Source organism: Microcaecilia unicolor, chromosome 2 (assembly GCF_901765095.1).
Source record: "Microcaecilia unicolor chromosome 2, aMicUni1.1, whole genome shotgun sequence".
NCBI lineage: Eukaryota > Metazoa > Chordata > Amphibia > Gymnophiona > Siphonopidae > Microcaecilia > Microcaecilia unicolor.
In genome coordinates, this window is record NC_044032.1 from 452,828,580 (window position 1) to 452,855,707 (window position 27,128).

Sequence of the window (27,128 nt, forward strand, 5' to 3'; positions counted from 1 at the left end):
TTGTCTAGTAGTTGGTATGAGCAAATTAGGAAGGATAGGAATCAGCTCAAATACTACTGTATGTTGATCCTGATTTCCTTTCCATTTCAGGAAATTCATTTCAAAACTAATGCACTTGATGGCATCTCTTTGAAATCTGGCTGAATGGAACAAGAAGGACTGAAACGTAGGTGGACTTGTTTCTCTGTTTGTCCCAGACATGACTTTGTGGACTCAAGGCTGTACCTTGTTTTGGCACGTTGTACCCACAGCTGTTTCTGATGTTAATGCCAAGCCCACACACCATGACAGGTCACTGGTGCTTGCTCCGAGGTCGGGTACACAGTAGACATTTTGGTTGTAGCTGAGGAATGGCCTCTCTGGACCTGCCCTATCGCTGTCCGCGGTGCGGGGAACACAAGCGTTTCCGGAGCCTCTCATCCTTGCGGGCACACCTGGAGTATAACCACACCTATGAGACTCTTTATGTCCTTTCCAAGACCAATAGCATTTGTGATGCCACCATATTCCCTTTGTCCCCTGAAACGACCCTGCTGACTCCAGCCACCCGCAGGGACATCTTTGAAAGTACTTCCTTCCAGGGGAAGGAGCAGAGATTCACCTGTGATCTTGTCCAGGGAGAAGATCTAGATTCTGCATCATCTCGTTACATGCATGAAATAGAAATCCCCCTGAGTGAGATATTTACCAAAAAGGGGATGGCGACATCAACACCTTCCAGTGCTGTGGCGGCAGCAGCTGTTGCCTCAGCTGCAGTAGATGCTGCCTATGAGGAAGGCTTGGCAAGATTAAAGGTCAGGGCATTCGAGAAGCTGGAAGTGGACAAGCGGCTGGAGAAGCTGACAGAAGAGGTGGAGCAGAAGATTGCATCCCAGGTGGGTCGCTTGCAGGTGGAACTGGACAGGAAGAGTTCAGAACTGGAGAAAGCAAAGCAGGAGAGCGTGAGGTTGAGCCAGGAGAAGCAAGATTTGGAGGACCGAGCTTCTGAGCTTATTCGTCAGGTGGACGTCAGTGTGGAAATGCTAGCTTCCCTAAAGCAGGACCTGCTGCAGAAGGAGCAGGAGTTAACCAAGAAACAACAGTGAGTCCTTGTACAAGTGGCTGCTGGAGTGCATGCAGAAGCTTATGAGTGATCTTTAAGTGTGCACAACAGAGGGGTGAGTGTGCTTGCATGTCTGTGACTGACTGTGATATGTGTATTTGTGTGAGTGAGTTCACAAATGATCATGTACTTTTATAGCCAGATTAACTAGATGTCTTTCATATAGCCAGGTCTTTCTGGCTACGTGAGAGACTTCTTAAAGGGCAGTTCTATAACTGGGTGCCTGACACACGGAAGCGTGCTATGCGCTATTCTATAAGGTAGCATGTAGGTGCATTAGGAAGGAGCATGGGAGGGGCATGGGCCTGTCTCCAACTTACATGCATATCAGTTATGGTCATTGCTTAGCAACTTAGGCATGTCCATTTACATTTTCCATTGACCTGGCATAAATGGTTGTGCCTAAACATAGGTGCACCAATTTGGGTTTACGCTACTATTCCGTAATGGCATCTTGGCACACAGAATTGGTGCTCAGTGTGCGGCATCGGCACACCTGTCTGGAATTGCCAAGTTATAGACTCTCACCCCCCCCCCCCTCCCGATATTCAAAACTATTTAACCGGCCAAGAATGGCTCCTGGATGGTTAAATAGCGTTTTAAGCGCCTAACCGCGGATATTCAGTGGGTGATAACTGGTTATCTCTCACTGAATATCCTGGTTAGCAGCTAGCTGCTAGCCAGCTATATTGCATGACATAGCTGGTTAGGCACAGAAATTCAACGCCAAACTGGCTATGTTGAGCAGTGGAGGAGTGGCCTAGTGGTTAGGGTGGTGGACTTTGGTCCTGGGGAACTGAGGAACTGAGTTCGATTCCCACTTCAGACACAGGCAGCTCCTTGTGACTCTGGGCAAGTCACTTAACCCTCCATTGCCCCATGTAAGCCGCATTGAGCCTGCCATGAGTGGGAAAGCGCGGGGTACAAATGTAACAAAAAAAAAAAAAAAATAGGCCAGTTAAATAGTAGACCTATCTTTGACTGCTAAAAAGTTACCCAGATATTCAGTGCCGACCACCAGAAACAGCCCAGCATTGACTATCCAGATTTAATGCTGATGGTGGACAGCAAATGCATTGCCTGCCACTGGCTGCATATCGGAGCCTAAGTTCCTAACGGCAGCAACAATGGCTGTACAATGTAGCATGGATCTTCTGTCTCTCAAGGGTTATTCCCTTTTCTTCAGGCATTTGTACATTCCATGTTAAAGTTAGATATTTTTCCAGAGAACATATGTGCCCTGCAAAGTTGCTGTGATTTTTTTTTTTTAGCTATTTAATATCATTTAAAACCAATTCTGATTTTCATGGAGAGATCACTGTAATGATCAGATACAGTGATCACAGAAAAACACATCTGCTTATTTCTTTATTTAAACATTTATATCCCGCCTGTTAACTAGGCGGGTTGTAAAATAAACAATCACAATAATTTAAACCAAATTACATACAAACACAAAAAAGTCAGCAAATATAGGGCCCCGTTTACTAAGGCGTGTTAGCATTTTAACGCACCTACCATTAGTGCGCGCTAACCGTGTAGTCGCCTATAGGGATATTGTAGGTGTGTACACAGTTAACGCGCGTACATGGTTAACACGCATTAAAAATGTTAACGTGCCTATAGCACGGCTTAGTAAACAGGGCCCATAATTTAAACACTATTTCTTCAACTTCATAAAAGAAAACATATCTATCTAAATCCCAAACTATGCCTTTGCAAATAAGAATGCCTTTAACTGTTTCTTTAAAATATTAAGTTTCTGCATCAAATGAAGCCTCAAAGGCAATTCATTCCATCCAACAGGCCCACATAAGATAATGCTGCCTTTGCAGTAAAAGAGATGTGCAAACACTTCAATGATGGAACAATCAATCGTTGTGTATTTTCAGAACATAATGCCCTTGTAGGCTTATAGCCCTGCAACACTTTCTTAAAATAGGCAGGAACTGAATTGTTAAAGCAAGAGCAAGCCTGAATCCCAACCACGTTCTTCTGTGTCGCTTCCAGTGGGCCCTCTTGCTCCCAAAATGTCTTGTTTGGACTTCCAGGAGCTCGCTGAGGGGGATCTTTCTCATTCTCGTCCACTATCTGTCATCTGAAGTGGCATATGTCTGTTCTGAGGAGCCTTCTCTACAGGAGCTGCTGGAGGAAGGCAAGCTTTTTCAAGAGGAGGGGAATGGCCCAAAGGTGCTGAGACTTTTTCAGAAGGAAGAATTGAGTCCTTTAATTTCTGAGGGATTAGCTGTGCTATCTGTTGAGGAACACTCAGCTTCAACATCAGGATTTCAGCCCTCTTTAATTATGAAGGGACTTAGGGAACCTTCTAAGGCATTTCCCATGCATCCGGACATTCAGGACCTTATTTCAGCAGAATGTATCTCCCCAGATGTGGGGCTTAAGATGGGCAGAGCCATATCATGTTTCTATCCCCTGGTGCCTGAGGAAAAACAGAAATTCCAGCTCCCCAGGGTGTTCTCTTTTGGTGGCAGGCAGTTGCTAAGAAGACCACCCTGCCTGTAGAGGGGGGCATTGCCCTGAAAGATTTTCAGGATAGGAAACTGGAGGGTGCCTTAAAGCAGGTGTTTGAGGTAGCCTCCCTGCGGCTCCTGGCAACCATTTATTTAGCTCTTTTGTGGCTTGGGCATGCCTGAAGTGGCATCAAAGGTCTGGGTCAATGGAGGTGGCACTGTGCAATGCAATTGGAAGTGGACTTAGTCTATTTAATGAATTTGATTTATGATATACTCCGTACCGTGGCCCGAGGCATGTTTTTGGCAGTCACAGCTTAAAGACAGCTATGGTTAAGGCATTGGGCAGCTGACATAGCTTCCAAATCGCACCTGGTGAAGTTGCCCTTCCATGGCAAATGGCTGTTTGGTGAGGATTTCAGAAACCTGGTTAAAGAACTGGGTGAGGCCAAGCTTTAGTGTTTGTCAGAGGACAAGCCTAACTCATCTTCCCGATCATCTTCAGGGATATTCAGCACAACAGGCGTTATAGACCAGGGTGTTAGCAATATACGCAGAAACTTCGCTTTCAGTCCGTCAGTCATCCTTTCAGATGGGTAGGAAGTTCAGTTCCCAAGCAGCTCAGGTGTCCAACACCGCTTGAGCCTCACAATGATGGGAGGCTGACTCATTCCTCCTCTCTTTCCATGGGAGTCATCTTCAAGGGTTCTGGGAAGAGTGGGACAAGAATGCATCAGATCAGTGGGTCCTAGATATTCTACGAGATGGCTATAAGTTGGACTTCTGCTCAGTTGCTCCTCTCTTCTTAAAATCTCCTTGTTGAGCAGGTTCCAAAGTGGTGGCAGTTCAAGCCACCATAGATTCCTTGCTGGCTCTGTGGGCCATTGTGCCAGTTCCTCGGTCCAAGTGGAGACAGGGAAGGTACTCCATGTTACTTTCTAGTGATGTATTTCTCTCCATGCTGACTGGATTGTTATCTCAGGACAATTTCCACTGCTGCGGTTATTATTATATTATATTGAGTATTCACTTTATATCTCTCTTTTATGACTCGTGGAGGGGCATAATTGAACGGAACGCCCTAGTTTTCCTGGGGCCGTCCTCGCAGGACGGCTCCGTGAAGGGGTGGGGAAACCCGTATTATCGAAACAAGATGGGCGTCCATCTTTCGTTTTGATAATACGGTTGGAGAAACCCAAATCTCAACATTTAGGTTGACCTTAGAGATGGTCGTCCTTAGGTCATCCCTGGGCATTGGTGCATATGTACCCACTGCAGAATTCTATTCTTAGCTGCTGGTCCCCGGTCTTCCAGAATTACAGTCTTTATCTTCCGTGGACTCAGGCGGCCAGGGGGAGTATGTAGAGGTGGCTGTCAGAACAGGCCTTAACCATAGGAGTTCTGTTTCCTATAGTGCATTGGGAGGTAGTGACTATAGGTGCCAATTTTTTGGGCTGGGGTGCACATTACCAGTTTCATCTGGCACAATGAACCTAGTCGAAGGAGGAGAATCGGTGGTCTATCAATCGCTTGGAGCACAGGGCAATATGGAAGGCCTTGAGAGCATTACTCAAAGGAGCCCCAGTCAGAGTGTTTTCTGACAATGCCACAGTGGTGGCGTATGTCAACAAGCAAGGGGAGAAGCACAGCTAGCAGCTGGTGTTGGAAGCCGACGTGCTGTTGCACTGGGTGTAGCAGCATCTACTTGCCTGGTCAGTGGCTAGGAAGCGTTCTACTTCCGTGGCTTATGCCAGGGTATGAAGGACATTTGACGTTTGGTGTTTGGAGTGAAGAACCTCCCCATTCTCTTCTACGGTGGTGCACATCTTAGCGTTCTTTCAGGCAGGCTTGCAGACGGGCCTGGTGTTGGAGTCTTGAAGGTTCAGGTGGTAGCCCTTATATGTTTCCAGGACCACCTATAGAGATCATCATTGGCAGCTCACACAGATATAATTAGATTCTTGAGAGGGGAAGGCTGGCTGCAGCCGTTTGTCCACCTTGCCTGGAGTGGAATCTCAATTTGGTTCTTCAGAGAACTCCATTCAAAACTCTCAGGAAAGCCGCCTTGAAGGATCTTATTCTGAAGGCTGTATTTTTGGTGGCTATTGCCTCGGCGCACCAACTCTCAGAGCTCCAAGCCCTTTCATTTATGGACCTAGTTCTCTGTTTTACAGAAGTGGGAGTTTTCTACTACTACTACTTAACATTTCTACTACTACTTAACATTTCTAGAGCGCTACTAGGGTTACGCAGCGCTGTACAAATTGACAAAGAAGGATGGTCCCTGCTCAAAGGAGCTTACAATCTAAAGGACGAAATGTCAAGTTGGGGCAGTCTAGATTGCCTGAGTAGAGGTGTAGTGGTTAGGTGCCGAAGGCGACATTGAAGAGGTGGGCTTTGAGCAATGATTTGAAGATGGGCAGGGAGGGGGGTCTGGCATATGGGCTCAGGGAGTTTGTTCCACGCATGGGGTGAGGCGAGGCAGAAAGGGCGGAGCCTGGAGTTGGCGGTGGTGGAGAAGGGTACTGAAAGGAGGGATTTGTCTTGAGAGCGGAGGTTACGGGTATGAGCGTAAGGGGAGATGAGGGTAGAGAGGTAAGGAGGGACTGCAGATCGAGTGCATTTGTAGGTTAGTAGGAGAACCTTGAACTGTATGTGGTACCTGATCAGAAGCCAGTGAAGTGACTTGAGGAGAGGTGTGTTATGAGTATATCGGTCCAGGCGGAAGATAAGACGTGCAGCAGAGTTCTGAACGGACTGAAGGGGGGATAGATGGCTAAGTGGGAGACCAGTGAGGAGTAGGTTGCAGTAGTCAAGGCGAGAGGTAATGAGAGAGTGGATGAGAGTTCGGGTGGTGTGCTCAGAGAGGAAAGGGCGAATTTTGCTGATGTTATAGAGAAAGAAGCGACAAGTTTTGGCTATCTGCTGGATATGCACAGAAAAGGAGAGGGAGGAGTCGAAGATGACACCGAGGTTGCGGGCAGATGAGACTGGGATGATGAGGGTGTTATCAACTGAGATAGAGAGTGGAGGGAGAGGAGAGGTGGGTTTGGGTGGGAAGACAAAAAGTTCGGTCTTGGCCATGTTCAGTTTCAGGTGGCGGCTGGACATCCAGGCAGCAATGTCGGACAAGCAGGCCGATACTTTGGCCTGGGTTTCCGCAGTGATGTCTGGTGTGGAGAGATAAAGCTGGGTGTCATCAGCATAAAGATGATAGTGGAAGCCATGAGATGAGATCAGGGAGCCCAGGGAAGAGGTGTAGATTGAAAAAAGAAGGGGTCCGAGGACAGATCCCTGAGGGACTCCAACAGAGAGCGGGATAGGGGTGGAGGACGAACCATGAGAGTGTACTCTGAAGGTACGATGGGAGAGATAAGAGGAGAACCAGGAGAGGACAGAGCCCTGGAACCCAAAAGAGGACAGTGTGTCAAGAAGTAAGTTGTGATTGATAGTGTCAAAAGCGGCGGATAGGTCGAGGAGGATGAGGATGGAGTAGTGACCTTTGGATTTGGTGAGGAACAGGTCATTGCAGACTTTAGATAGTGCCATTTCTGTCGAGTGTAGGGGGCGAAAGCCGGATTGAAGCGGATTGAGGATGGCACGAGAGGAGAGAAAATCAAGGCAACGGCTGTGAACGGCGCATTCAAGTATCTTGGAGAGGAAGGGTAGGAGGGAAATGGGGCGGTAGTTGGAGGGACAGGTAGGGTCAAGTGATGGTTTTTTGAGGAGTGGTGTGACTACAGCATGCTTGAAGGTGTTCGGGACAGTTGCAGTGGTTGAGGACATGACAGATGGGGGGGTGATAGTAGGAGAGATGGTGTTAAGTAAGTTGGTGGGGATGGGGTCTGAGGAACAGGTGGTGCATTTCGAGGAGGAGAGAAGATGGGCAGTTTCCTCTTCGGTGATATCAGGAAAAGAAGAGAAGGAGGCCTGGGTTGGTTGGTTGAGGGAGAGGGTTATAGGATGAAGAGGAGGAGAAGGTTTAGTGGTAAATTTGAGGTTGATCTTCTGGACCATGTTGCGGAAGTAGTCAGCCAGTGATTGAGGAGAGAGTGAGGGGGGGTGGGAGCGGAGGGCACTTTGAGGAGGGAGTTGAGGGTGGTGAAGAGACGACGAGGGTTAGAGCTGAGGGAATTAGTCAATTGGGTGTAATAGTCCTGTTTGGCGAGGAATAGGGAGGACTGGAAGGAGGATAGCATGAATTTGTAGTGAATGAAATCAGTATGGGTGTGAGATTTCCTCCATAGGCGTTCAGCCGATTGGGTGCAGGAGCGAAGGTATCGGGTGCAAGGGGTCAGCCAGGGCTGGGGATTAGTACGCCTTGTGGGGCGGGAGACGGACGGTGCAAGGGTGTCTAGAGCAGAGGAGAGAGTGGCATTGTAAGTGGAGACAGCCTTGTCGACAGTCATGGAGGACATGATGGAAGGGAGGAGATCAGAGATACTAGAGGATAAGGTGGGGAGGGGGGGTCAACAGCCTGGAGATTCCTGGAAGTAGTGGTTAGTGTTGGGCGGGACTGAGGGGGAGGGTGATGAAGCGTGAATGTGATCAGGTGATGGTCAGAGAGAGGAAGAGCTGATGCGCAGAAATTGGAGGGTGAGCAGGTAGAAGAGAGGACGAGATCAAGACAGTGACCAGATTGGTGAGTAGGGGTGGTAGAGCTCAGTTGGAGGTTGAAGGAGGAGGTTAGAGTGAGGAAGTAAGGAAATGAGAAGCGAATGAGTCGGATGGGTTATCAGTGTGTATGTTGAAGTCACCAAGAATGAGGGATGGGGATGAGGGCTCAAGAAAAACGGAGAGCCAGGCATCGAAGTCGGTAAGGAAGGAAGGGAGGGACTTATCAGGGGGGCAGTAAATGACTGCAACTTTGAGAGGCAGCGGGTAGAATAGACGGATGGAGTGGATTTCAAAGGATGAGAAGCAGTGAGTCTGTGGTAGGAGACGAGGTTGAAAACTGCAGGAGGGCAAAAGTAGTAGACCAACGCCGCCACCGCGGCCAACTGGGCGGGGCGAATGGGAGAAAAGATAACCTCCGTGGCATAGGGCCGTAACTGAGGCAGATTTGTCAGGGGTGAGCCAGGTTTCGGTTAGGGCAAGCAGTTGAAGGGAGTGGGAGATGAAGAGATCGTGGGTGAAGGAAAATTTGTTGCAGACTGAGCTGGGATTCCACAGCGCACACGAGAAGGGGGGGAGGAGGGGAATGGAGATCAGATTGGAGAAATCGCAGAAATGTTTGCATAGATGAGACGAGGACAGGTGTGGGGGACCTGGGTTGGGATTGATGTCTCCCGCGGATAGCAGGAGAAGGAGCAAGAGAGAGCGGAGAAGGGTGGGGGAGGTAGGGCGACGAAGACGGGATGCGGTTAGGAGGAACGGGGAAGGGTTCATGGCAGGAAGGAGGTGTTGAAGGTTGAGAGCTAGGAAGGAGGAGGAGGACAGTAGGGATGGTGAGGTGGTGGGGGACAGGGGTAGGTAGGGTATTGCAGTAATGAGCAGGATGAGAGAGGACATGGACGGGCAGTGAGTTAGTGTGGTACACAGCGGTGGGAGGGGGAAAAGATTAGGGAGGGATAGGGCAAGGAATAGAATGTGAATGGAGGCCATAAGTAGTAACTGAGGTGTTTACGGGGGCAGGTAGCTGGGCTGGGAGACAGGCAGGTTGAGGTGAGCAGTCGGGCAGGAGAGTGATGAGCTGGCAGGAAGATGGACTGGGAGGCAGGCAGGTTACAGGAAGAACAGTCAGATAGGAGGGTGAAGGGCTGGCAAAGTGGCAGGTTGTTGATGGGCAGCCAAGTAGGCAAGTTGAAGGGGTGATAAGCGGCAGGCTGATTGATTGGCTAGCAGGCAGGCTGGCAGGAACAGGTGATTGGCTAGTAGGCAGGTTGATTGGCTAGCAGGCAGGAACAGGCGATTGGGTAGCAGGCAGGCAAATCGATAGGCTAGCAGTTCGGCAGGCAGGAACAGGTGAGTGCGGTGGACAGCACAGCAGCAGGACTGGAACAAGTTGGAATGGTTTGGAGCAGAAGAGAGCAGAGCTGGATCAGGCGGGCTGGAACAAGCTGGAGCAGACGGACTGGAACAAGCTGGATCAAGCGGGCTAGAACAAGCTGGATCAGACGTGGATCAGGCGGACTGGAGCAAGCTGGATCAGGTGGACTGGAACAAGCTGTAGCAGATGGACTGGAGCAAGCAGGGAGAAGCTGGATCGGGCAGGCTGGAACAAGCTGGTGCAGATGGACTGGAACAAGCAGGGAGAAGCTGGATCGGGCAGGCTGGAACAAGCTGGTGCAAATGGACTGGAACAAGCAGGGAGGAGCTGGATCAGGCGGACTGGAACAAGCTGGAGCAGATGGACTGGAACGAGGAGGGAGAAGCTGGATCAGGCGGACTGGGACAAGCTGGAGCAGATGGCTGGAACAGCAGGGAGAAGCTGGATCAGGCGGACTGGAACAGGCAGGAAGAAGCTGGATCAGGCGGGCTGGAACAAGCTGGAGCAGATGGACTGGAACAAGTCGGGAGAAGCTGGATCAGGTGGACTGGAACAAGCTGGTGCAGATGGACCAGACCAAGCAGGGAGAAGCTGGATCAGGCGGACTGGAGCAAGCTGGAGCAGATGGATTGGAACAGGCAGATGGATTGGAACAGGGAGAAGCTGGATCAGGCGGACTGGATGGGTAGTTCTGTCCTTTCTCCCTAAGGTGTTGTCCCCATTTCATCTTAACCAGTCAGTGGATCTTCCATCCTCTTAAAGGGAAAATGGGGAGGTTCAGTATTCATCCTTGCAGTTTCTGGATGTCTGTAGGATTCTTCTCTAGTATCTGGAGGTTACAAATGAATATCAGAGATCTGACAGGCTCTTCGTTCTTTTTGGCAAGCAGAGATAGAGCCTGGTGGTGTCCAAAGCCACCACTGCAAAGTGGTTGAAGGAAGCCATTACCTCGGCTTATATTCTTATGGATAAGCAGCCCCTCACTGCTTTGCAAGCTCATTCTACGAAGCATCAGGCTACCTCATGGGTGGAGACCACTTCACTCACTCCAGTAGAAATTTGCAGAGCAGCAGTGTGGTCAACACCGCATACCTTTGCCAGGCATTACAAGGTAGATGTTTGTTCTGAAGCCGTGTTTGGAGCTGCAGTTCTACAGGCAGTGGTGCCGGAAGCCCATCCTCTTTAGGGATTGCTTTTGAACATCTTACAAGTCCTGGAATAGTGGGAAGCTACAGAATGGAAAGAAAAATTAGGTCTTATATGATAATTCCATGAGCCCACCCATATCTATGACATGGGGGTGTTGTGCAGAGTAGTATTATATTCAGTCTCCCATAGGAGGCTGTCCTTGCTGGTGCATCCTCTTTGAAGGTTTTCCGGGAAACAATCCTGCCAAAGTTCTTCTGAGTTCGAGTTTGTATTAATTGTTTCCTTAAAGTTGTTGTATTTACTGCTTGAGTTTGGTTTCTACATTGCTTGTCTATGTAAATACTGAAGAGCTAGGCTGGTTCACAGGGGGTGTATATTACAGCTCAGTTCTGAGTTTTCTATCTCAACCTGTTGGTTGATGGACATAACTATTCCCACAAATCCTGGAATAGTGTGAAGTACTAATAGAAAGAAAATTATCAGGTAAGACCTAATTTATCCTTATTACATGGGCCCCTTGGTAGAGGAAAAGCCTAGTGTCCTTTGTCCTTTATGACTACCTCTCTCTGGGTGTAGCCAGCCCTGCAATTTGGGAGGGGGGACGTGGGGACTAGGGGGGCAATGCATTCCTCCTCCCTCCCCCCCCCCCGCCCCCTCCCCCCGTGCAGGCATGCTAGGCATACCTTTGTTGGTAGGGATTCCAAGCCCCATCAGCCAAATAAATGGACTACTGCCACTCCCTTCTACTTGTTTCTGGCTCTGAGCAGCATGCCAGGAATTCTCGCACATACTTGCATGAGAGTCCTAGCATGCTGCTTGGAGCCAGAAACAAGCAGTGGAGAGCAGTGGCAGTCCATTTATTTGGCTGGCGGGGCTTGGAATCCCTGCCAGCAATGGTAAAGGAGTTCAGAGATGCCAAGGGTGGCCAGTCTCAAAACTGGAGATTTACAATCACTATGCTGGAGATTGAAGGCCAATGAGTGAGGTTTTTCTCTTGATCCCCAGCCATGTCTAAAACCAGTTCTGGCAGACACACATTCATAAACTGACATATTCTAATCAATAAATAGAAAATAAATTTCTTTTTTCTACCTTTGTTGTCTGGTCATTTTGTTTTTCTTATTGTGTTGGTCCCAGACTCTGGTTTCTGCTTTCCTCTTTCTTCTCTTAACTGTTTTGTCAAAGTCTCCTTGTACATTTGGCACTTCTTTTCTCTTCATGTCCACCATCCATCTTCTCTCCCAAGTCCAGCATCTCTTTCCTCTCCGTGCCCTCTCCCTTCCTTACTCCCCTCAATGAATCTCTTTCTTCCTGTCCAGCACCTCTCTTCCTCATTGCTCTCCCCAATGCAGTACCACATTCCTTCCCTGCCCTTCCTGATGCAGCACCTCTGTCCTTCCTTGCCCCCACCTCTGATGTAGCACCTCTGTCCCGCCCTACCCCTCCTGATACAGCACCTCTCTCCAGCCTTCCTAAGATTCTGTGGAGCAATGGAAGTTAACCCTGTCACTCCTGACTTTGTGTAGATTAAATCATCAGCTTTCTTCTCACTAGTGCAAATCAGCTTATGAAAGGTTATAGCAGGAACTGCAAGCAAATGCCTGAAGGGTTTGTTTTTCCTTCAGCCAAGCAAGCACTAGCTCTGTTTTAGGGCTTGATTCTTCCAGGACAATGAAAATGTGAGTCCAACATGAAGTTCACTGTAAGCTTTGTGGGTAGGGAAGCTACAGTTAGGCCCCTCATACTTCCCCAACTACATCTGGTCATGCTGTCACATCTACCTATAAGGGCAATGTAAGTTAAACAAATCTATGTAATATGCATTCAATCTGGTCGAATAAAACAATAGAAATATGTTGCTTAAAACCAAACTTTCTTTCATGCTAGCAAAGATACTTTTATGAACAGTACATAAAGGCAGACCAATAGACACACTAGAAGTAGGAAAACACCCTGATAGATCAATCGAAATAAGTAGTTCTGCCGCACTAACCGGCAGATAAAGGAAGAGAAGATTGAGCTTTTCGGTGATGTCACCACTAGTATATTCAGCGCATCACCAGCTAAGTTTGGTGGCCAAATTAGGATGCCAAAATAGCCGGAATATCTTTGGCTGGTTTAAACTTAACAAGCCAGCGCTGAGTATCGGCTTGGCCGGTTAAATTTAAACCGGCCATAAAACACCTAGATATTCAATGCCGGTCACCAGAAATGGTCCGGCATTGAATATCCAAGCTCAGCGCCAACCGCAGGAGGCAGCCCAGCTGCGCTCTGAATATCGGCCCCCTTGTGGCTACCCATGCCAACTTTGGGCTGCTCAAAAATTCAGTTCTGTCTGTGCCAGTGCTAAATTTATTCTTGATTATTATTGATCTTAACATGGAGGTGATGAAATATCCTATTAACATTTTCCAAGGAGAAAATTCAATAAATTGGTGCTTTATTTTAGGTGCCCTAATGCTGTTTGCTTAGCACCGATTCTGAAAGTGGCATCGTGGCACCAAGATTCCTTTATAGAATACCAGCAGAATGTTGGCACTTGCGTGCCCGAGTATAGGTATACCTTCATATGTAATGTCAATAGCAGGCATAAGTTGGCACGCCTATAATAGATGTGTGCCAAGTGACATACCTAACTACATGTGTAACTGGAAGACTCACCCATGTCCTACCCATGCTCCACCCCCTTACAGTTAAGCACTATCCTTGAGATTCTATATATGGCGCCTTAATTTCCATGTGGAAATCAAAGCGAAATCTATAACAATGCGTGTGAATTAATTGTTTAACTATCTAATCAGCACTGTTAATGTTAACAAGCAATTATCAACATTAATTGGCATTAACTAAGATTTATGCACACAACTCGCTATGCGTATTCTGTAACATGGTGCTTGTAAATTCTAGGTTGCATAGTTGAAAAGGGGGCGTGGCCATGGGTGAGGCGTGGGCATTTCTAAACTCTATGCGCATTGTTATAGAATATACCCGTTCTGCGCCTAATTTAGACATTGGGATTTACTCCATTTATGCCAGGTAAAACATGGCATAAATGGCTGTGACTACATTTGGTCGTGTGGAGAGGCGCTTGGCATAATTCTATATACCGCACAGAAATTTAAGTCTATTCTATAAAATTTAGGCGTACTTTACATTTGGGCATTTTTTTTCCCGCACTGAATTTTCAGGCGCTATAGAATCTAGCCCTATGCCTTTAAGGCGCTACCTTATAGAATAGTACCTAATGCACATAGGCATCTAATTATCAATTAATGGCCCCTTTGACACACGAAATTGGCACATGCCTTCAGGTGCCAGTTTATAAAATTGCCCTGTTAATGTCCTGCTGGGCACCTGTCTCTCCTTGTTTACTTCTGTAAAAGTATGAATATGCTTTATTTTAAAATCCCTTAAACAAGATTTGAACCTACTGCATTTCTTCCAATTTTATTCTTTCCAGTCTATGGGGCCCTTTTACTAAGCCACGTAGGCGCGTACACGCGTCCTATGTGCGTCAATGTTGAACTACTGCACGGCTACCGCGTGGCCTGGACGGTAATTTCATTTTTTACATGCACCAGAAAATTTTCCAGTGCGCGGCGCTAACCGGGCAGTAATCAGCATTGTATGCGCGCTGATGATTACTGCCCAGTTAACGCACGAGACCTTACCACTAAGTCAATGGGTGGCGGTAAGATCTCAGGCCCCAAATGGATGGGCACCAATTTTCATTTTGTTGCACGTCTATTTTTGGCCAAAAAAAAAAGACCTTTTTTGCAGGTGCGCTGAAAAATGGACATGCGCGTACAATACACATGTTTACACCAGCGCAGGCCATTTTTCGACGCACCTTAGTAAAAGGACCCCTACGTAACTGCAAATTTTTTTTGCTATTAGGTAAACGTAAAAGGTGCCATGTGATTTTTTTTTCAATATCTAACAAATATGTAAATGAGCAGAGTGAAACTGTGTATTAGGTTGTAGTATGTTCATACACATCTCAGAGCTAGTCAGATCTTTCCTTGCAGCACATCATTTGTTACTAAAAGCATCATATATCAAGAACAAAACCAGAAACAGTCAGGCTGGCTCATAATACTCAAATCATTCATTGCCTCTGTCGTTTCATTATACAGTAAAAGCGTGGGGAATGTGCATGTCTTGTTTAATTGATTGCTCTTGAATATGGTGAGATGTGTTAGCTGCATGTTTGCTCTTTTATCCGTCTGATTCTTGCTTGTGTTGGGCATCCACAGGGAGGTCGTCCAGATAGATCATTTTCTGAAGGAGACCGCAAGCCGGGAAGCCGGTGCCAAAATGCGTCTGCAGCAGTTTATTGAAGAGCTCCTGGATCGGGCAGATCGGGCCGAGAAGCAACTCCAGATCATCAGCAGCTGTGGCAGCACCCCCAATGGTAGTCTAGGGCAGTGCAGCATCCCCAGCTTCAAGGCCTCCCACAGACAGGTATTATAGCTTTAATGCACTCCATGCAGGCAGGGAGGGGTCTCCTTTCAGTTGCCTCACACATTTAAAGGTCAACATTCAGCCGCATGGAGGATGTATAACTTAAACCCTTTCAAATTATTCTTATATTCAGTGGTGCTATCTGTTTAGCTGTTCAGTCCACTGGAATGTTTTGTATGTAAAAAGCACTTATGTGGCCAGCGCCAACACCATTACCGAGCTCACAAATGCTTTTGGTTATTGACTTTCTATTGGCATAGCCAGCAGGTGGCACAGAAACTTTTTGTTGCACTTGCAAAATCAGCCCATGCAGATTATTATACAGGGTTGTGTTTGCCACTTTCTTTCCCCCCCCCCCCCCCCCCCCTTTCATGTGGAGCCAGAGCTTTTAAAGAATGAAGATTTTTCTTCTATAGCTAAGGAAGGGCTGCACATCACGCTCAACAAAACTAAGCAGATTTCATAGTCTAGTTGTGAAGATTCTGATTCCCCCCCCCCCACACACACACACACACACACACCAGTGGCAGCCCTACTATTAGGCCACCTGAGGCAGCATCACATCCTGCCCTTCCTTCCCTAACCCTCTTCCTCAAACTTACCTTTCCTTTTCTTGTTTTTTAAAAGGCGCCGTGACAGCACCAGCAGCGATTCCCTGCCTCCGGTCCCGGCTCCGTCTCTCTACTGTGGTCTGCCTCTCTAACATAACTTCCTGTTTCCTCTGAGGCAGGCTGCAGTAAAGGGAAGGGGTCTGGACCGGCAGCAGGGCAGCCTATGGGAATTGCTGCCGCCACCGCCACCTTTTGAAAAACAAGAAAAGAAAAGGTAAATTCGGGGAAGGGGGTTGGGAAAGAAAGGGGAGAGATGTCAGATCCTGGCAATAGATGAGCAGACAGAGCGGCAGCTCATTCCTCACCTCAGGCAGCAGATTGTCTTGGGCTACCCCTGACACACACACACACACACACACACACACACACATATTCTTACCAACCAGTTCACTAACTATGCCAGCCGAACTGTGAAACCACTCCCTGCTCTCTCTAGCAGGATACAGTGCAAAGCAGATTGAGCCTGGATTCCAACAGCTGACTTCACTCCCCATGCTTTCTTACCTTACTCCCTGGACCGGGTTATCTCTGTAGGATCGTGCCACCACCTTGGGCTGTAGAAACCCCACTCTTCTAACCCTCTGTCCTAGAAACTTTATGTCAAACTAAAACTGCTACATGACTGCGCTGCAATTGTCTGGGAAACAAAGTTCAGTGCTTAAACGTTATGAAGCAGCAAATGCAGAAAAACAGAACAGAAAGCTATAAATGCAATTCTGTAAGGTGGCACCTAAAATTATGTACCAGAATTCCAGCATGTGTGATTGGCACCAATAATTGAAAGTTATGTGTGTAAATGCTAGTCGCTATTCTGTAACCGTGGTGTGCCAACTTACATCAGCCATTGACATGACATACGTTGGTGTGCCTTACCTTCAGCAAGCCAAAATACCGTCATGGACGTCCAAATCCTTAAATTTGGACGTTCCTAGATTTGGTCGTCCGTAGACATGGACGTTTCAGACTTTCGGCGATTTTCGAAACCAAAGACGTCCATGTCAAAAATGGCCAAATGCAAGCCATTTGGTCATGGGAGGAGCTAGCATTTCTAGTGCACTGGTCCCCTTGACATGCCAGGACACCAACTGGGCACCCTAGGGGGCACTGCAGTGGACTTCATAAATTGCTCCCAGGAACATAACTCCCTTACCTTGTGTGCTGAGCCCCCCAACCCCCTCCCCCTCAACCCACTACCCACAACTGTACACCACTATCATAGCCCTTATGGGTGAAAGGGGGCACCTATATATGGGTACAGTGGGTTTGTGGTGGATTTTGGAGAGCTCGCTGTTTCCTCCACAAATGTGACAGGTGGGGGAGGGGTATGGGCCTGGGTCTGCCTGTCTGAAGTGCACTGCAGTACCCACTAAAACTGCTCCAGGGACCTGCATGCGCTAACATGGACTTAAGTATGACATCTGAGGCTGGCACGACATATTTTGAAAGATGTTTTTTGAGGGTGGGAGGGGGTTAGTGGCCACTGGGGGAGTAACAAGAGGTCATCCCTGATTCTCTGTGGTAGTCATGTGGTCATTTCAAGCACCTTTTTGTGCCTTAGTCGTAAGAAAAACAGGTCCGGGTGAAAACGGCCATGTGTTTGTCAGGGACATCCTTGTTTTTTTTCAATTATGGGTCAAGGATGTCCAAGTGTTAGGCACACCCAAGTCCCACCTTCACTACACCTCTGACACACCCCCTTGAACTTTGGCCGTCCTTGCGACGGAGTGCAGTTGGAGACGTCCTAAATCGGGTTTCGATTATACCGATTTGGACGTCCCTGGGAGAAGGACGTCCATCTTCTGATTTATGTCGAAAGATGGAAGTCCTTCTCTTTCAAAAATGAGCCCCTAAGTGCGCCTCATTGTGGTGCCTATAGAATTGCCCCCATATGTGTTCTTTCATGAAATGATATTATCTGCTCCCCCCCCCCCCCCCCCTGATATTCGAAAGCATTTAATCAAGGATCAGCACCTGGCCGGTTAAATGCCCCATAAATGGCTATCTGTGAATTTTCAGCAGGACATGGCTGGCCATGACTTGATGAAAATTTGCAGTTAGCGAATAGCTGGTTATTTTGCACGATATAAATTTTCAGCATGACTTTGGAGGCCATATTTGGCCGCATGAATACCAGGCCTATCTTTGACTGGTTCAGACTTAACTGGCCAATGCTGAATATTCAATGCCTGTCACCAGAAACAGCCTGGCATTGAATATCCAGGCTCAGCATCGACCACAGGAGTTGGCCAGGCTAACTCCCACGCTTTGAATATCGGGCCCAGAGAGTTTCCTCACATTAGTAGACAATGTTCTCCTTGTCCTACCTTCTGATATCATTAGCTCAGGAATTTGCTTGCAATTTTCCCCATATAGCCAAGAGTTCAGATGCACAAGTGACTTTTACTTAGTAACCTGAGGGAAGATGAGCTAGATGTTGCAAAGCAAGCATCAAGAACCTGAGCATCCCAACTAACTTCTGTCTCTGCAAGGATTTATCAATGGACTACATTTCTGTAGAGCTCCAAGACCTCAATTGGCCTATAGCATTTTGCTCTCTGGGTTGGGATCCAGTCTCGTTTATCTCCCTGGAAAATCAACATGAATTTATTAATAAAACATTTAAAAACTTTTTAATGTTTTATTAATAAATTCATGTGATTTTCCACTGATCTGCTCTGTTGTTTTCCATCTTGGAGTTTGTGGATCGTCTGCCTTGCTGTTTTCTTGGACCCTCGTTTATCTCCCTGACAAGTCTATTGTGCTGAGTACCAGGCCATCAAGCCCCGCCCACAGGGAACCTATCCTTGTAAATCTAAGAAAAGTCATTGCTCTGTTCAGCACACTACAAGCACACCTCTACTTCTTTTCCCATTTTTGAGAAAATGCATGTTGTAGACGAGCGTTTTTCAACTAGTATGCTGTGGCTGGTCTGCAGGTGTGCCGTGGAAGTTCAGGGTCATTTATTAGTAGGGCCAGCTTAATTTGTGCCGGAACGGAGTATACCTTTTAAAAGTTTCCTTCTCTCTAGCGGTCAGTGCCAGCGAGCAATGATTCATATAGCATGCTTGTGCCAACCCCGGAGCCTTCTCTCTGATGTAACTTTCTGCTTCCACATAAGTATGAAGTTACGTCAGAGAGGAGGCTCCAGGGTTGGCACAAACAGCCTATATGAATTGCTGCTTGCTGCCGCCGACTGCTGGAGACAAGAGAAGTTTTATATGGTAGAGCCGGGGGGGGGGGGGGGGTCAGAGATAAGGGAAGATGCCTGGTCGCTGGCTGGAGAGGAAACAGGAGGGAGAGATATTGGACTATTTATGATGATGGAAGGGGGTGGAAGAGAAGGTCAATGCTGGACTATATAGTGGGGTGAGAAGGTAAAATGCTGGACCATGTGGGGGGGGGGGGGGGAGAGGGGAAAATGCTGCACCATATGTGTGGGGGGGAGGTAGAAGGTAAAATGCTGGACCATTTGTGGAGGTGTGCCTTGGCAATTTGAGCGCCATGTAAGTGTGTCATGAGATGATAAAAGTTGAAAATCTCTGTTGTAGATAAACAGTGCTGATGACAACTCACTCTCTAGAGAAGCTGTATTGAAATAGAAAGCATTTGAATACTTTTCTCCTGGCACATAGTGGAACAAGGTTGGTCAGGTTCTTCCTTCTGTTCTTGCTTTAGAGGGAGAGACACTCTGGGCCTGGTTCAGCTGTGCACAACTCATACGCAGTCTCCAATCAAAGGTCCTCTTCCAGCACAGGGTAAGCTCTTATCATGTGGGGGAAACTGTCTCATTTTCCAGAGGTATCATGGAGCATGCTCTGCACTGTGTATTCAAAGTTATTCCACACAAACATCAGCTTATGAACCTAAAGTGTGGCACCATCAGTTTCTTTTCTCATAGTGTCACTTCAAAAATATGGACATGTATATTTACATGATCATTTGAAAAAGATTCTTTCTTCCATGAGAAATGTAATTTATATCAATTGTCCAAGTGGATTGTGTTACTGGATGAAGAAAGCTTACTACCTAGCCCTTATGACTAGGACATTAGAATTTGATCAGAACAGAAGTTACTCTGAGTTTCTCCACATAAATTGTAGGCCCAAGATAGCAGTTAGTGTTCTCAGAATGTTGGTCAGTATGTATCGTCCCAGACCCAGCCCTTCTTCACAACTTCTCTACAGCCTGCTTTCCCATCATAGACCATGAAGGGAGAGAGGCAATGTACAGCTCAGTCCAAGTCTCCTAATCTAAACTTCTGAAGAACCTACAAAGGGGACATTGTACAATCCCTCTCCTTCCATCAAGAACTTTTCATCACTGAGGCTTGCTCTAGATTGGAAAGCATTTCCAAAGTCAAGGCTCTGCATGCTCTTTCATCTTTTTTGTTGTTAATGCTGTACTTCAGTTTGTTTGTTTGGTTTACCTTGTTAGTGGAGCTTTCCTGAGTTAACTGGATAGCTATCCAGGTATCAGCGCAGAATATCACTAATACCCCAGGTATTGCCAAACTCTGCCTTATATCGGATATTCTGTGCCGGTATCCAGAGAGTCTCTGGTGCTGAATATATGGGTATAATTGTAAGCAGCATGACCAGTGTTTAAAGGAAACACCAACCACAGTATTTCAATATTACCCCAATGACTCTACTGAGGAAATAATCTCAAACTGTGATGCATTTATAAAGCAGTAAGAGCTTTGAAATATATCACACAATTGCTTCCCTGTCCCAGAGTTTAAGACTGTATAGGATCCAACTAACTTACTGTCGCTGCATACCCCTACAAAAAAAAAAAAAAAAGCTAGTAAATCAATTCCAGTCCCAATTCCAGAGAGACTAAGTTAAAAAATATGGACTGTCCCCTGTGAAGGAGCATTTCCTAGTACATTTATTAGCATGGTTTTAACCTTTATGAATTAAAGTGCTGTAACATATATTTAAAAAAGCTGAAAACAGGGAAAACAAAAGTTCAAACAAACCAAAAACCAGACCAAAATATTATGCCCTGGTCACATCTCTGTAAGATGCATTTCCTTAAAAGAGCAGTCCTTACGACAGACTTCCTGATTAGACCTTGATGGTCTTACTGGAACATATTCAATTGGAAAGCTAGTCTGGCCTTATTCTTCTAAGGGATCTGAGTGCTAAGATGAAGACTATAAAAATGATGCATTGTCTAATCAGCAGCCAGTGGAGTAAGATCCGGGACAGAGGTGCCTTCTCCCATCTTCAGCATCCAGTTAAAACCCTAGTTGTTGTGTTAAGTCTAGCTAAGATTTTCCTAGGAATTCCTAGGTGTGCATATTGCAGTAGACAGATAACTGCTTATATAATGTCCCTTACCAACCTACAATAACAAGTTAGCCCAGTGGAGAAATTGTACCAACATGAATGCAGTCCATCATAACTCAATTTCCAAACAGCAGTATAAAGTGGCCTTAGCACACCCTTACATGGGTCATTCCGACACACTATTTTCTTAGCATCAGCGCCATTGTTCTGAACCAATGGATGTTATCCTTTTCTACCATCTGGTGGAGGTAGAGAAAACTGAATTGTACCAGTGACTTCATCAGCATAAGCTAAGGTGCTCCCTGGAACAATCCAGTATTTTTCTCTACCTTCAGCAGGCAGTAGGTAATGCTGACAGTGCTCCTGTCTGTGGCCTAGCTGCCTGCTCTTCTGGCCATGGCCGCACAGAATGATTGAGCCTAATGGCCAGTCCCAGGTCACAGAGTCAGGACAGTACCTGGTTGAGCTCGGAGTTTGGCTCTGAAGCCCCCAGTTGCACTTTTTAGTGTCACTGTGTGAGGCTTTGGCTCGGTCCTGCAGGGCCTTGCCTGAGGGGTGTGGGTCACCATCTCTCCACCCCTCTAGCCTGTTCACCCTGTTTGAGTGTGCTGCCCTCCATGGGCTCTCCCTGCACAGGGCCGGTCTTAGCAATTGCGGGGCCCTGTGCAGACCAGTTTGATGGGGCCCCCTGCCCCCACCTAGCCCTACCCCCACCTAGCCCTGCCCCTACCTAGCCCCACCCTGACCTAGCCCCGCCTCTTGTTGACAAGATATGTTTTAAATTTTTGTATTTCAAATAAAGACAAATCAAGCAAAACTTGTACAGCAAAACTAATTCAAATAAGCACAATGCTATCATAGGAAGCCTTTGGGTTTAAAAATCAAAACGTTGTGCATGTAAGGACTAGATAAATGAATGAAAATAAATGCCCTTAATATGTAATACTTGGTAGCAATATTGAAACAGTGATTGAATATTCAGAGAGCAAGCAGCCTAAGCCAACAGATTTATTTTCCACTGAACATAATTAACATTGTATGAACTTGGCTGCTAATAGTGTGCTGAACTGGACAATGTGGCACATTTAGACTGACTCTGGACAGTTCTGCACAATGTAAACCCTGCCCTCATTATTCAATACCTTCTCTGTGAAATTATATACATATATATATATATATATATATATATATATATATATATATATATAAAGGAAAGTGCATTTTTATAATATACCACTGCATTCCACAAATCAAAAGGAGCAAGTTCCCACATGCCATCTTTTTCTTTTGATGTAGGCACAAGAAAAATAAATGTTAAATGCTCCCAGTTTCAACTTAATTAATGTTTTTTTATAATTGTACTTATAAATAGTAAGTCTGATTCTGATAACATGATGTCTGTTTTGGTGGCCCTTTACTAAGTGAAAACATCTCTGCACGAATACAGGGAATCCCTATAGCCATCCCCTCCAAATGGCACAATGATCTTAAATGTAGAACAAATTAGTACTCTAACCAATGAAATCATTGCTTCCTCTGTGTACATCCATATGATGAAAGCCAACATCTTTGAAAATTTAAGTGAGGTGCAATAAAAATGCTACAACAATAAAGAACGACAGCGTGGATAATGAGGATGAGGGGTGCCCAGAGAAGAGGGAAAGGGAGACCAACCTCATGCTGCATGCTGCACGCTCCTTTAGTGAAATTGAGCATGCTCAGTTTCACTAAAAGGAGCGTGCCGGATGTGAGGGGAATACAGAGCAGGGCAGGCAATGCAACAGCGCCGGAGACCGGCACTGGACAACACTTCACTTGGCGGGGGTTGGGGACCCCTGCCAGCCAAGGTATTTGCTGCGGCAGTGGGTGGGAAGCGGCAGGACAGTGTGGGGAGGGGGAGAGGCGGTGGCTATGGAAGGGCGGCGGTGGTGGGGTGGCAGACCAAAATGTGCCCCCCACCTCGGGCTCTGGCCCACTCCCACCGCGAGGTCTGGCTATGTTCCTGGTATGCTTACCTCACTGATGCTGTCAGCGGCCCAGATTGAAGAAGGCAGCGCTGCAGGGAGCCAAAAGGGAGTAGGAGAGAACTGACCAATGCGGTTAGATTGAGAACAGGAAACGGCATGACAGCTGAAGCAGGGAGCAGGAGGAAGATGCTAAGGCCGTAGCGGGGCCCCTGGGAGCGCAAGGCCCTGTGCGACCACCCCTGTCACCCTTGCCTAAGACCGGCCCTGTATTTGGTTCAAATCCTATCTGTAGTGCATGCAAATTTATCTTATGCATATTTGTAGAGTCTGGGGGATTTTTACACTGGTTCTGCTGTGCGCTAGAAAATTCCCACAGCCTTCACCAATAGGAGCCTTTATTGTGTATTCAGTGACATTACTGGTCTCTGAGTAACACAGTGCTATGGTGATCTCTCTTCTCTTTCAGAACAGGCTCCCCCTTCCACAGAATATTGCCCAGTTTCTAAGAAATCTAAATCCCTCATCCCTGCACCATAATCTCAACCATGCATTGAGACTTTGGAGTTGTGCCTGCCTGCCTGTTGGGTCCTGTGTGTGAAACAGGGATCACTTCTGAAAATGCTACCCTGGAGGATCTGGATTTCAGCTTTCTACCTAACAGCCTAAATTTGGCTTCCAGAACCTCCTTCCCACATTTTTCTATGTCATTGGTACCCACATGTACGAAGACAGCCGGCTCCTCCCCAGCACTATCTAACATCTTATCTAAGTGATGTGTGATCTAAGAACCCACAAGCAGTAGCTTCATCAGTCAGTCACCAGCCCTTCTTTGCCCACATTCACCCCATTATAGTAAGCTAATAAAACTCATAAAAATTGTTTAATTTTTCCTTCACAAGCTATCATGCATTGTCCTTTGATAAGCTACACCTCTGCCCAGGTGCTGGTCTGGTATACTAGTAAGAGAACTGAGACAATGTTTGGATGAGAGATGTTGTATAAATTAAAAATATTAATTACATAAAATTAAAGGGGGTCAAACCAAAGAATTGTTTTACCAGTACTAGTGCAAGCCTTGCTTTCCTTCTCCAGTTTCTGTTGTTTTTTGCAATGTAGGCAGATGTGTCATGGTGAAACCAAGATATTTCCTTTGCATTTCTCCATATCTTGAGCTGAGATTCCAGGCTGGTTATACCTTTGAAAACACGCTACATCTGTAAATTTGAAATTCTTACTTCTGTTGCTTAAGGTAGCTAGTTGGCTCCAGGTCATCCGGGAAAAACTGATCTAATCCTGATTTTGTTCCATTGCATGTAGAGTCTTGTAGTTCAGATGGTCCTATTGATTTCCCTAAGAAACTCCAGCCCACATGTGCAATGGAGCAGAACCAGGCCTGGCTCGCCCTCTCCCCAATGGCCTACAGCCATATGGTAACCTTCTTGTTGCTCTTGGTTTTCCCTCCTCTTAATGCTTCCAGCAGGGTAAAAACAGTCTCCCAGAGCTCTGGCTGCTATGATAGTGATAGCGGTGAGCTGCACCCAGCTGATGGCGACGGGTTGCACTACCATGCACAAGGCCGAGCCATGGACAGTGGCCTTGAGAGACTCGGTAACATGCGAAGCTCTGGCCTCCGCAGGCAAGCTATCCAAAACTGGCAGCGCCGGCCCTATCGAAACAGCACAGAAGGGGAGGAAGGCGATGTGTCTGATGTAGGTTCCAGAACGACCGAGTCGGAAGCCGAGATGTGGGAGCAGGATCAATATGACCCGGAAGAAGCCCAGCAGCTGAACTCCAGTCAGGCAGTGGGAGGCTGCAGGCTGATGGCAGGTGAGCCTGTGTTCCAAAAGCTGTGAGGGCATGGTTATGTAATTTTCAATAATCCACCTAATTGACAATGTACAATGCCTTGTAAAAGTCTTCACGGTAATGTACATTTTATTCCTCATTTTTCTGCCTAAAATATATAATTCAAAGTGCATTAAGGGGTGCTTTTACTAAGTTGCGGTATAAGTAGCCTTATCGTGCTCTCAAGAATGTAAGCGTTGCAATACTGGGACAGACCGAAGGTCCATCAAGTCCAATATCTGGTTTCCAACAGTGGCCAATCCAGGTCACAAGTACCTCGCAAGGTCCCAAAAGAGTAAAACAGATTTTATGCTGCTTATCCTAACAATAAGGAGTGGATTTTCCCAAGTCCATTTTAATAATGGCTTATGGACTTTTCTTTAGGGAATGATCCAAACGTTTTTAAAAACCCTGCTAATCTATCTGCTTTTACCACATTCTCTGGCAGCAAATTCCAGAGTTTAATTATACGTTGAGTGACTAAATATTTTCTCCAATTTGTTTTAAATTTACTACTTAATAGCTTCATTGTGTTCCCCCCTAGTCCTAGTATTTTTGGAAAGAGTAAGCAAGCGATTCATGTCTACCCATTCCATATCTCCCGTCAGCCATCTCTTCTCCAAGCTGAAGAGACCTAGCCACTTTAGCCTTTCCTCAAAGGGAAGTCCCATCCACTTTATCATTTTTGTCACCTTTCTCTGCATGTTTATAATTCTGCTATATCTTTTTTGAGATGCGGTGACCAGAATTGCACACAGTATTTGAGGTGCAGTCGCACCATGGAGCAATACAAAGGCATTGCAACATTCTCATCTTTGTTTTCCATTCCTTTCCTAATAATACCTAACATTCTATTTGCTTTCTTAGCCACCACTGCACACTGAACGGAGGGTTTCAACGTATCATCAACAATGACACCTTGATCCTTTTCCTGGGTGGTGACTCCTAATGTGGAACCTTGCATCACGTAGCTATAATTTGGGTTCCTCTTTCCCACCTGCATCACTTTGCACTTGCTTACATTAAATGTCATCTGCCATTTGGATGCACAGTCTCCCAGTCTTGTAAGGGTGTTTTTCGCACACTAAGGCCATTTTTACTGCAACTGTAAAAATGCCTTTTTCAGTTTTTTTGCGCTAATGGCCATGCGCTAATGATGCCATTAGCACACAGCCATTTTTTTTAAATACCACATGAACACTTACCACCACCCATTTTGTAGGTGGTAAGGGTTCTTGCGTTATCCGTGCTCTAACCAGTTAGTGTGCGATAATGTAGATATGCTAACTGGTTAATGCAGGAATGCTCACTCTCAGTCCCTGATATGCCCCCTCAAAAACATTTTTTAAATGTTTTAGCACTTGGTTAGCACACGCAGATTTCAGTTACCAAAGGACGCCTGAGCACATCCCATAGTACTCCATTTTTTGGTGCATTAGGCGAGTGTTAGCACCTAACACAGCTTAGTACAAGGGCCCCTAAGCTAGGGGTTTTGTTTCAGTGATCTGCAGAAGGTACTATACAATTTAAGTATGACCAGGACAGCTGTAGAAAATGCATATGTACTCTTAGAAACATTTACCCAAAATGGTAGAGACTATTGTAAAGAACAGAATTACAGAGCATATTCAAAAGCATGGATTAATGAGACAAAGCCTACATGGATTAAGTGAAGGAAAATCTTGCCTCACCAATCTATTACATTTCTTTGAAGGGGTGAACAAACATGTGGATAAAGGTGAGCCAGTCAATATTGCGTATCTGGATTTTCAAAGGGCGTTTGACAAAGTATCTCATGAAAGACTCCAGAGGAAATTGGAGAGTCATGGGATAGGAGGTAATGTCCTATTGTGGATTAAAAACTGGTTAAAAGATAGAAAACAGAGTAGGATTAAATGGTCAGTATTCTCAATAGAGAAGGGTAGTTAGTGGGGTTCCCCAGGGGTCTGTGCTGGGACCGCTGCTTTTTAACATATTTATAAATGACCTAAAGATGGGAGTAACTAGTGAGGTAATTAAATTTGCTGACGACACAAAGTTATTCAAAGTTGTTAAATCATGGGAGGATTGTGAAAAATTACAAGAGGACCTTACGAGACTGGGAGACTGGGCATCTAAATGGCAGATATCATTTAATGTGAGCAAGTGCAAAGTGATGATGTGGGAAAGAGGAATCCGAATTATAGCTACGTCATGCAAGATTCCACAATAGGAGTCACCGACCAAGAAAAGGATC

The 27,128-nt window shown here is 46.3% G+C and overlaps 1 protein-coding gene across 1 annotated transcript in view; it reads left to right on the plus strand.

The window, feature by feature from the left end:
• The first annotated feature begins 350 nt into the window (after nt 1-350).
• FBXO41 (F-box protein 41) overlaps nt 351-27,128 on the plus strand; it is an 89,991-nt gene continuing 63,213 nt past the window's right edge. Inside the window, exons 1-5 of the mRNA XM_030192545.1 lie at nt 351-1,081; nt 14,968-15,175; nt 19,462-19,541; nt 24,525-24,863; nt 25,107-25,113. Coding sequence (XP_030048405.1) covers nt 351-1,081; nt 14,968-15,175; nt 19,462-19,541; nt 24,525-24,863; nt 25,107-25,113 — 1,365 coding nt within the window. The remainder of the gene's footprint in view (nt 1,082-14,967; nt 15,176-19,461; nt 19,542-24,524; nt 24,864-25,106; nt 25,114-27,128) is intronic.